At 37.6% G+C, this 12,551-nt stretch overlaps 1 protein-coding gene across 1 annotated transcript in view; it reads right to left on the bottom strand.

Moving 5' to 3' along the window:
• Positions 1-12,551, bottom strand: part of dnajc24 (DnaJ (Hsp40) homolog, subfamily C, member 24) — a 20,611-nt gene that overhangs the window by 4,307 nt on the left and 3,753 nt on the right. Inside the window, exons 3-4 of the mRNA XM_019865266.1 lie at positions 11,144-11,279; positions 1,379-1,447 (exon numbers count right to left, since the gene is read on the bottom strand). Coding sequence (XP_019720825.1) covers positions 1,379-1,447; positions 11,144-11,279 — 205 coding nt within the window. The remainder of the gene's footprint in view (positions 1-1,378; positions 1,448-11,143; positions 11,280-12,551) is intronic.

The raw sequence follows: 12,551 nt of genomic DNA, 5'->3' as shown, positions 1-12,551 counted from the left end.
TATATATATATATATATATATATATATATACACACACACACACACACACACACACACACACACACACACACACACACACACACACACACACACACAATTAATGAGATGAGCACACAAAATGCCTCTAAAATCCCCCATTAAAAAAAACTATTGGCTACCAAAGTGCATGAGCCATTGTACTGCCTGCACGACTCAATTGTTGATTCGCGTTAAATCGAGTTTTTAGGGCAAGTACCAGAATTTCAAACCTCACAGTAATTTTGACCCATTGACATCTCAGAATTTTGGTCTGCCCGAGCAATTGGATGATCTTTTTTTCCGGAAACTTGTTAGCCCTGAGTCGAAAGAGGACACCAAAGTGTCAAGAAAAACGTAGAGAAATTATGTTGTCCCGTTTTACTCTATTTTCATGGTATTTTCTGGCCAGATGTTCTAAAAGTGATGTCACACAAAAGCATTCCTCAAAAAGGCTTTTTTTATTTTCCAACATGAAAAAAATTATTCTCTCTGGATCCCATTGTGTTTTTTTAAAAATCCTTGGTGCACTGTACGCACGTTGAAGTGGCCATTCGAATCAGACTTGGCATTTTGACAGACTGTCATTTTAATGAAATCTTGTCATGTTGCTTGGTACAGCTTCCCTCGGTCTGAAAGCCTCACATTGACTGTTCCGAACATACATTTTGTCATTGTGGCCAGAGAGCTCAACTTTGTCCAGAAAACCAACCAAAACTATTCTGATCACTCACAAGAAGTTTGTCGTTGAAGTCGATCAAGGCGTGAATGAATGATAAAACAATAACTATTTTATTTCAGTCATTCGACCCTGGAAAAAGAATGGCTCAAATAATTAAAAGCCCAACAATTTTATGATTTTCACGCCTGTCACAAATGGATGTCAACTTCTGACGACAACTGTGTTACACTTCCACGACTGCAGAAAAATATACGATGGTTAAAATGGGAGTTTAATTCATTCAGTGACCATGCTTGTTATTCAAAACAATCAAAACTCATCTTTCCTCATCGAAATGAATGCACAAGTCATTAATATGTTCCAGCCACCCCACCCAAAAAAAGAAAAAAAGTAATGTGTTTTTAAAAAGATTAAATACAACTCTGAAATGTATGCTACCAACTTTTCACAAAGTACAAATATATGCCTGTGAATATTCTTGTATTGTCAGTCTACATGTGTTGCTCAACCGTTTGTTCGAACATCTGTTGCTTCAATTGTTTACATCTGCCAAACTGCTGCTTGTTGTGAAAGGCGTGAAGACCGCTGCTTCCACACCACAGCTGTTTATCTATCTAGCAAGTCGAAGCAAAAAAATAAAATAAATAAAATAAACAATCAAATCAAATTATGTGTGCTCACCATTGTCCCAGGTCATGTCCTCCAGTAAGACTGTAGAGTCAACTGGCCAGGCCTGTTGAAGTTCTTGAGCTGATGAAGGAAAAACAGAGGAAAAGCAATTGGCAACTTTTCTGGACACTATGCATTATGTTGTTATGCTCATTAGTTTCATGAGTCTTTGGCTTAACCTGCAGTAGTATTTTCCAAACCGGATTTGAATGACAGCAAAACACGAATGAAAGATTCTTTTGCAAAAAAATTAAAAATAAAATTAAAAATGACTTCATCTGCACTTTGGGATACATTCAATCGATTTAGCAGCACAATTGTGCTGTTAAAATTCATGAGAACTACAAATTGTGGTGACGGGTATGATGGAGCACTTCCCAAAGTATTTTTGTGGGGAAGATGGAGCCTAACGCAGCTGACAGAGGGCAAATGGCAGACCACACCCTGAATTGTTTGCCTTTCCATTGCAGGGCCCTTAACGTGCTTACGACTGTAATTTATTCGGACCACTACAGGTGATATAAGGGGTAACTGTCAGAATATTTGTATGGTTTATGTGTAATTCATCTGCATGCAGAAGCTCCAACCAAAATTATTTTTAATAATCACCCATGAATAGAAAAAAAAGAACCCCTTTGTCAGTGAATTCCTGACAAGAACAACAAAAAAAGTAGAACGTAATGATTAATTTCCAGTCAGCAGAGTGAACAGGCTCAAATTTGATGACAAAAAGTTGAAACTGTGGTTCTGATAACACTTACTTGCGGTTATCGCAAAAGACGACCTTCAAGATGGGGATGGGCAGTGCTATGCAAATATATGTAGGGTATTAAATACCACCCTGCCCACCACCCCAAAAATGAAATTGTACATTTGTTGTTGTTGTTTTTTTTTTTTTGAGTTGAGGAGACTAACCCCCATCAATTGACTGTAAATGACTCACCTAGAATTTTTGGGGGGTTATTTTTTTGTCAGCTGATTATGCCAGCCGCCCAAATTGGTTGCACAGGCCTGTCTTGGGATGTTACGCTGATCTGCCATGATGGCTCTTTTTTCGATTGCTTCATTCGCTAATTTCATCAACTTAATCAACTCCAAATGCCTCTGAGTTGTTATCTACGTATTTGTTCCTTATGATGATGGATTTTTACAACTTCTGGAGTGTTTGCTCATTTTTTCTATGCATGGCACCTATAAAAAAATTATGTAGAGCAGTAAATCATTATATAGCCTTATTTGCTGTATTTTAGCCTATTTTCTTACTTTACACTTATTCAATATATCACTTGACATAAAAGGAGACCTTGTCATTATTTTCGGTTGAACATTTCAATTTGACATTCATTGTAGTTTTCAAATTATGATGACTTTTATTAGCCCCGGATTTACCTATTATTTCACGGAGTGACTGGAATTAAAAAGATCTATCTCATGTGTACATCAATTAATCTTTGAAATCATACATATGCCTACACTTTAAGTGTAGAAAGTGACCTCGCCGAGGATGTTTTTTTTTCTGTTTTGTTTCGCTTTTTAATGAAAGTTGATGAAAGAATGAATGCGTGGATAGATGGGTACATAGACACTTGTGGGTCATTAATAATCGTCCAAGTGGATGAATAGACAGGTGAACGAATGTTCACACTTGGTTTTAACAGTTTGGTTGTGAATAAAAGTCATTATCAAGTTGTTCACTTTGACAGTGATAATGACAGTGAGCAATGAATAATTAGCATTAAACTTCACTCGGGCTTTAATTGGCGTCTGAACTGTGTTGAGAATAATTGCCGCTCAAGAAACTTCAAAATTAAGAAGTACATTTCAAACGGAGGAAGAAAACAATGACTGGGAGACTGGGAGGAAAGTTAAATATGAAAACATCATGATTGCAATGCATTCATATCAATTTTTTAAAAATCAAGGACGCTTTGGCTCTTGACTTGAAAGAGCCAGTCCTTGCGGCTCCCAAGTCTCGCCTTAATCAATAAATGTGACTTGACTGAACTTAATTTATTACCAAATGATGTCAAAATGAATGACTTATTAAAAAATAAATGATGACAAATAAGCATTACTTTTGTTGCCAAAATTATTCATTCTATATATAAATGACATCTGTAGTGTTACAAAACAATCCAAATGTGTCCTATTCGCTGATGACACAACCTTCTACTGCTGTGGAAAAAATATGGAACAACTCCTGAAAACTGTGGAAAATGAATTAACCAAATTAAAAAACTGGTTCGACAGAAATAAGCTATCTTTAAATTTAACAAAAACTAAGTTAGTTATTTTTGGTACGAGACCTATTAAAGACCAAGTTAAAATAAAGATAAATTCAATTGAAATAGAAAGAGTTTATGAAAATAAGTTTCTTGGACTAGTAATAGACACCAAACTATCCTGGAAGCCACATATCGATAATGTTAAAAGGAAAATATCCAAAACCATCGGGATACTCCATAAAACTAAGGATGTGTTGAATAGGAGTTCCTTGTACACATTATATTACTCATTATTACTCCCATATATGACCTACTGTGTGGAAATATGGGGTAACGCCTGTAAATCAAACACACTCCCTGTCTTAAAACTACAGAAAAAAGCAATCAGAATAATCAATTGGTCTAAATATATCGAACCCACAAATCCACTATTCATCAAATCAAATACAATGAAATTCTATGACCTGGTTGACTTCAAAATTGCCCAATTAATGTATAAAGCACATAACAATCTCCTTTGTCAAAATATCCAGAAGCTTTTTGAAATCAGAGATAGTTGTTATAATCTAAGAGGTATTAATCAATACAAAAAATCCAGAACAAGAACAAACATCAAGCAAAGATGTGTATCAGTAATAGGAGTTAATCTGTGGAATAAGCTTGAGATGGATCTGAAAATGAGTAAATCGTTGGACGAGTTCAAAAACAAATTCAAAAGATTAGTACAAAAAAACTACATAAAACAAAGTTAAGAAGATAAATTTTACATACTGGTACCTATAAAATATAGTAATACTATGGTTTGTTCCTGTTCTGGATTTTGAACAACTTATTGAATGTATTCAAGAAATGTGGTATATATAATGAATATGAGTCATTTGATATAAAAAGTAGAAAGAATAATGATACATATATACAAACCAAAAGGTGTATCAATAGATAAGCATAGTACACAAAAGGGTAAAAGTATTTGATGAAATTTAGATTTCTTCCTTTTCTTTGGTATTGGAAATGATCAATATACATTATTGCTCAAAAAGGGGTAGGACTAGATAAGTTGTATACTTCTTCCTACTCCTTTGAACATATAACTGTGATGATGTTTGTCTTACTTACTTTTACTTTTATTTTCCTTTCATAATTTTTGTTTGCATTTTGTCATGTTATTGTATGTTTTATATATGTTCAATAAACAAACAAACAATGAAAACAACAAACAAAAACAATGCTAATTTATTCACATCCTCAAAGCGCTACAAAAATAAACTGTAAAATACCGTAATAAACCGTGACTTTTGTCACACGCTTTCTACTCTGCGGCTTATTTAATGAAGCGGCCTTTATAAAGATTTTTCTAATGCCCCCCAGGCAGCGCTCGAGCATAAAAGGTAAGAGTGAGACAAGTTGATTTAAAGGTGGTCCGAAGAAGTTATCATCTGTCACATTGAAAACAACTGGCCATGAGAGGGCGCATTTGACCTGTGTTTTGGGCTGCACTGCATCCACCAAGAATTACTATGCCAAAAAAAAAAAAAAAAAAAGACCTCCCAAAAGGCATTGTTGTGAAAGTTGACATGAAAGCGTGGATGGTAGAAAGCCTAATGAAGGAATGGTTGACTGAGTGTTACGGCAAGTAAGGATTTTTTTCATTGAAAAAAAAAAAAGCATTACTCAACGGCGAACAGTGACTTTTATGTTTTTGTTTGTTTTTTTTAAGCAGCCCTGTTAGTGCTATTTTACTGCTGTGGTGCTGCGCATTCAGGCAAATCTAAGGTATGTTATTAAAACTTTGAAAACGCTTCCTGTGTACCCTGTTTCTTTGTAAATACCTCATATAACAATGTGGGCACCTGCGACTTATAGACAGATACGGCTTGTGTGTGTGTGTGTGTGTGTGTGTGTGTGTGTGTGTGTGTGTGTGTGTGTGTGTGTGTGTGTGTGTGTGTGTGTGTGTGTGTACAAAATGGTTTTTCCTTGAGAAATGTAGTGGGTGCGACTTATAATCAGGTGCGCTCTATCGTCCGAAAATTACGGTACAAACACCATCCAAAAAGGGCTACATTTTTGGGTGTATTAAACTATTTTTAAAGCAGCATCAGTTGCAGTAGACGCACGTGCACATTCATTAACTGCAGGTCCCCTGGCATGTCTTTTCGCCCCCGAAAAAAGTAATGGTTGAACAGTATGAACTTCAATGTGATATTCGGGTGATAAAAAAACATCGATTGCCAACAGTGACACATATAAAAATTATACGTTGGGTTTACTCCAATGCAAACAACCAGCTGACATTTGCATGTGTCCAGTATTTTTTATTCCAAGCAAGGATGCGGGTCGCCAACATGCACATTTGAAACACACACTCTACCTGCTGCTAATCTGAACGGGGTTACCAATAGGGCTGGGAAAAAGTCGACCAAGTCGACTTAAAAAAATGATCAATGTTTTTTTGTTTTTTTTTGCACTGAGGAATTGCTGGGTTTCATTGCAGTCCATTCACATAGACATTTATTGGCCACGTAAATCCATTGTACACTTATCTAAACCAATCATGACCCTTTTCAGTTTATTAGCACCCTTCCATGGTGGAAAGTTGACACTGAAGTACAGGCACTGAATTTAACAGGGGCACGTCTTGTTGTAACTTCGTCACAGTAATTACCAGTGCTTGGCATGGTTTTGACAAAGGATGCGCTTCCTGATGTATCCCAATCATTTTAACACAGGCAGTGGCTGGAAATTAAGGTTTAATATACCCATTAGGATGCTGGTGTCGTGACTGGGATTTAAACCGTAGTCCCCTGTGTCAAAGACAGCAGTCCGCCGTATCATCAGATATCACGTTAATGTGTGTGACAGCTGGAAATGGAAAGTAATTCATGTTAAACTGGCAGAATGATAAACATGGCTTGACGCATGTCTGTTGTCAACACATCACGAGCAGTGATCCAATGTGAATATCACGTGCCATAAATGCTTATGAGAAAATGTTTCAAAAATTAACCAAAATAAAGTGCAAGATCATGTAATGCCCGTCTTTGGTTCCAGCAGGTCATGGGCTCACTCATGACCAACGAGATGTGTTCTTCACAGGCATGACATCACAGTAATGGCATTCTTGGGCTCAGCGGGGGGTAGCGGGTGAGCATGACCGTCACAACTGGAACTTTTATTGTGTTTAATTTTATTCGGAATGTTATGGTTTAACACAATATCCCAACTTCATGGAAATTGGGGTTGTAGTTGCAAAAAAAAAAAAAAAAAAAAAAGCTTGGTATGGTAACAAAACAATGATATTTTTCAACATTTTGGCATGGCTGGTGGCCATATCGAATTATGGCCAATTGGTCAAGGAAATTTCTTCTGTGCAAAAGGTAAGTACTGTAGTACAATGCAGGCAAATGGCACTGGTTGTGTCCAATTTTATTTTAGTCTTTACTGCGAGCTGCAGTTCGGACACCCCGGGAAGAATTGAAATCGAGAATCGTTTGGAACCAAAATCCTAACAGGAATCGTTCAAACTCAAACGATGCTTAATCGCTATATTTTGTTCTCTGTCATTCGTACCTCTGGTAGTGACTCCTACATTTCCAATTACAGGTAGTACTGTACCATGCAAGGTATTGACATTTAATCTGCCCATTAGCAGTGTGAATGCATTTATTTCAAACTACGGTCTAAAGCAGGGGTAGGCAACTGCGGTCCTAGAGAGCCCCAATCCTGCCTGTTTTCCATCTCTCCCTGTTGCAACACACCTGATTAAAACGAATCAGGCTCTGTAAAAGCCTAATAATGATTCCAATCATTTGAATCAGGTGTGTTGGAAGAGGGAACTTCTAAAACAAGCGGGACTGCGGCTCTCTAGGACCAGAGTTGCCTCACCCTGGTCTAGAGTGTAACCGGTGTGAGAGCAGTAGAGGTAGATAAAAACAATGGAACTCAAGTTTAAAAAAAAAAAAATTGAGTGAAACTTCTGATTAGCGGGTAATTTTCGTGTTTTGAAAAGTTCATTTTGAACCTTGATTACATATGAAGTCAATGCAGTTCACAAAGGTGCAAATCCATCCCTGGTTGTACAATTGACACTTTTGAGGCAACATAGTGGAGGCAAGAATATTTGCTCAACTTCGTTCATTTTAACTGAAAGACACATCTGGCATTGCAACAGCCAATCGGCGTTGAGAATGTACTTAGTACGTCATATACAGTGCACGTAACCTGGAGAAACAATGGTGGAATAAAATAATCATTGTAATAGGTGGGCACTGACAGAAGTGGTTTTTCGTCCATTGGTGTAATCGTCACTTACTGGGTCAAGTACAGATGGACCTCGCAGTGCGTTACTGATGGATGCCCGTTTCGCCGACGGCTGCCAGATACATGCCACATATGTCTCGCGTGTGTTTGTTTGTAGTGGTGATATACTGCAGGTTTGAATAGACTGCATTGACTGCCGTATTTTCCGGATTATAAATCACACCGGAGTATAAATGGCACCAGCCATAAACTGCACAATAAAGAAAAAAAAAAAAAACCTAAGTCGCACTGGAGTCTAAGTAGCATTTTTTGGGCTAATTTAATTGATAAAATCCAACACCAAGAGCAAACATGTCATCTTGAAAGGCAATTTAAACTAAAAATAAAATAGAGAACAACAGGCTGAATAAGTGTACGATATGCTAACGTAACATGACGCATAAACAAAAAACTGAGAACGTGCCTGGTATGTTCACGTAACATATTAAGAGTTATTCCGTTATAACTATAGCATAAAGAACATGCAAACAAGTTGATCAAACCATCAGTCCCACTCCAAATCACTAAATCCAACGAAATCATCACACAGGCCAAGAGCGCCCACTTGCAGTTTAATGTGAAAATAATAATGTGTTAATAATTTCACACACAAGTCGCTTCGGTGTGTAAATCGCGCGCGCCCCCAGGCAAACTATTGAAAAAAACTCCGACTCAATAGGAATGTACCTTTGGCAACAATATGACGTTGGATCGTGGTTATGGTCAGCGAAACTTTCAAGGAAACTTGCTGGCGTTTAGGAGTTAAAACACTGGCAAGAAGCCACCGGTGTGCTCCCGCTGTACTTAACAGGTGAATAGATGAGCAAATAGTGTAAGCAATGTAAAATGTGAGTCTGTGTGTGTGTGTGTGTGTGTGTGTGTGTGTGTGTGTGTGTGTGTGTGTGTGTGTGTGTGTGTGTGTGTAAAGCTCTTTGAGCAGGCACCAAATTCGTGAAGTCAGATGAATCCCAAAAGTATAACATTGTGTTTTTTACGCAGAAATATTGGTGCATATTTTTTTCCTTGAGAAAAACAAACTGTTGTGGTCTACTTAAATGAATTAATTTGATTGAGGATTAGCGGTTCAGGGAATGGATGGCTGGATGGATTTAATAAATTAAAAAAGCTAAATTTAATGGAGGATAATAATGACCATGTCAAACTAAGACACTTTTTTTTTTCATAACACAGTGCTGGCAAAGTATTGACCAAAGACAATGATGACCAAAGACATTACATTGCACTGGTAATAAGAAGCATGACTACAACATGTAAAGTTTTTAAGTGTTTACCCCGTAAAGCAAAAATAATTGTTCATTTTCCAAATGCCCAATTTGAATGATTGAAAAAAAATCCCGAAGTATGATCAGTGAGTCTTCAAAATGGTGTAAACTCAAGCCAGTCTCTGCACTCAAAGGCTGTCGCCGTTTCCACTAAATCTGCTGAAACCATGCACCACTCAACTAGTATCTGTCAATAAAATACCCTGAGATCAATGAACTACCAATACTGTAGAGCAGTGGTTCTTTACCTGGGTTCTGAACCCAGGGGTTCAGTGAATCAGTCTCAGGGATTCGACGGAGCCTCTGCCATGGAGGTTAAGAGACACCCAACTCAACATGTCATTTAGTTATGACACACCCACATGGCCATCACTGGCTGCAGGTGATCACATTACATTGCTTGTCCAATCAATGTTGCGGGAAATTTAGTTCGCTCAGTAGTCAGTGTGAGACTGTCGTGATAGTACGTCCTACCTCTCTGCTGTTGATCATATACAGTGGGACCTCTTACAAAATTAATTGGTTCTGGAAGAAATTTCTGAACGAGAAAATTTTGGAAGTAGAGGCCCATGTAAATGCCCTCATCCGTTCCAAGCCCTCCCAAAATTCAGACAAATGTTTTCGGAAGCAGAAAAATACATCAAAATATGGAACAAATACATGTTACAATTCAATTGTTGCACAATAAATGAGAGTTGTGCATAATGTAAAAAAAAAGAATAAAGAATAAAAATTATGGTCATTTAACTTTTAACTGCGCCCTCATCGTTTTTTGCCCTCTTTCGTTCATGTTCTCTATCGGAGTGGTTTTTGCCTGGCGTTTTTTGTAAAGAACCGAGCAGAGGAGGTTAGCTTTTGTGAGCTTTTAACAATCCTTCGAAAATGTCCAGGGCAAACATCACCATAGTGAGCGATCTCCCGACTGGTGAACACTTTTTCTAGGTGATTCACATTTACGTAAAACTATCGGAACACCTCATGGCCTGAGGGGCAAATGACGAGAACAATGCATACGGTAGAGGTCCCGCTTAGCCAATGGGATGCCAGGAAGATGCTAGGTAATAGCTAATGGCAGAGCAGCTATAAGTATGTTGTGTTCAGGAAACTCAGTTTTGCGAGTAGCCGGCCATACTGTATTTTTACCTTTTGTATCTTGAAATTTATTCCGTAACAAGAGGCAATATTTTCCTATTGAGGCGTTTCATAACTTGAAAATTTCGTATGAAGAGATGCTCGTAAGTAGAGGTACCACGTAGCTTCGTAGTTTTGTGCTCCGAGACGATTTTCCAGGCTGCATCAACTTCAAAGAAACTTCTTCCTACCAGACTCAGCTTCTGAGTCACACACATTTGAGAGCCACAATTGAGAACCATTTTAGTCACTACCAAACCCACCAAAATAAAAAATTTTAAAAAATTGGAAAAATAGTTTAACACCATCTCCACAATTCAGCACTCCGTACTTCTCCATCTTTGCACGTTTCCAGCAATTATCTTAAAACATACAGTTTAACGTATTTCGAAACATTTTGGATTTGATTTTACAGTAACTTGACAGAGGCTCCATCTAAGCGAAGTAATGTGTTGTTCGGCTATTTGGTGTCATTGTATTGAAGCTGAGCTATGTTACTTTTCTCTGATGGGTTGCTTCAGTTTAGTAAAGCTTCATGGAGAGTAACTTGTATCTTTACCTCACTACATTTTCCTATTAGCAAGCCTGACCGTGAAGAGCTATATTCAATATTTTCACACATGTAGTTCAATTAATGGTCAGAATTTTACAAACAACTGTCAGTATGATGCCCAATAGGTCTGCATCACAAAAAAAAAAAAAAAAAAAAAAACATCCACTTGCACAACATTGGCAAGCTGAATCATATTTGTTTTGTACCATTTTCCAGTGCTAAAGGCTCCTCCTACTTTGAACCTAATGCTCTTTCAACTACGACTTGTTCGATAAAGATCGGTAATTACCTCTCCGCTGTTGATCATATAGCTTCCTAGTTTTGTGCTCCGAGAGGATTTTCCAGGCTGCATCAACTTCAAGAAACTTCCTCCTACCAGATTCAGCTTCTGAGTCACACACATCTCCAAGCCGGTCAGGGTGGCACTGTTAAAACACAGAAGTACTGGGAGTAAACATGCACACACATGCACATGCACGTCAAAGAATTGCATTTTTGTTGAGCAGAAGTGTGAACTACTTTGATCCAGAGGTGTCAAGAGCATTCACGTTCATTACTCAAGTAGATATTATGGATTGGGATTGATAAAGACTTTAATATAAATTGAAGTATCAACGGCAGCTGTTTTGCTTGAGTTAAAGTAGAAAAGTAATGTTTTTAAAACTACTTGAAGTATAAAAGTAAAAGTCATAAGGAGCAAAAAAAAATGCACTGAAGCGTAAGTCACGTCAAACATTTTCTTTTCAAGATGTGCATGAACAGTAATTCATCTGACATATCCACACTATCCCAAAATCGTTGACTTAACTATAAGGACAAAACATTTGGGCTGCATGGGGGTGGGGGTGGGGGGGTGGGGGGTTATTGTACACTGTCCCATCACCCTCCCAAAACGCCATACTAATTATGTTATGTCACATTGAAGCCTACCTGTTTCAGCTGCATACAGTATATGCCCATTAAAAGCGATTACATTTAGTAGGCCTACCAGGTAAATACGTACATTAAAGTGCAATGTCTACCACTGAGCATTAATGTGTTATGGCCAAGGATGTAAGATGACAAAACTGGCCAAAAGTAATTTGTAGTACTAACAACTATTCCATATAGAAATAACATAACTTAAAACAGTGATGGCAATAGCGAGTGATGAAAAAAAAAACGGAAAGGGGCGTGGCATAGACGGGGGCGTGGTCCGGATGGGGGCGTGGCCTTAACGGGGGCGTGGTTACTTACAAAAGTGGCACTAAACATGCTGAAGATGAAGTGTATTGAATTTACACACTATTTGAAACTTGAACAGAAAAAAATCCCAAGATTGCCACTATTCTTTCAAGTGAAAATTTGTGCCATTTTGCTTTTGCCTTCCTGGTGAGCACCAATATGTAACTCCAAATTTGCTGCTCAAAATCAAAATTCAAAAAGGAAACACATTCCCTGTCATATTTAAGATTTGTTCATGACTCGTATTCATAAAGTGTTGTGTAAATGTGTTAAAAAGCTGTTGATTCTTACCTCATACAGTGATAGTGAAGTCCCACACGGTTTACTATATATGGGTTATGAATGTATTTTATTTTATAAAGTGGATGTCTATTTACAGTATATACAACAATATACACTTTCATGGGGTAGAATACTTTATTTTCTCTTCATTTCAAGTTTTTTAGCAAGCGCTAAAAGCTTATTGGTCCTCT

This window comes from Hippocampus comes, unplaced genomic scaffold, assembly GCF_001891065.2.
Source record: "Hippocampus comes isolate QL1 unplaced genomic scaffold, H_comes_QL1_v1.1 scaffold180, whole genome shotgun sequence".
NCBI lineage: Eukaryota > Metazoa > Chordata > Actinopteri > Syngnathiformes > Syngnathidae > Hippocampus > Hippocampus comes.
This window is presented reverse-complemented; position numbering and strand designations above follow the sequence as displayed.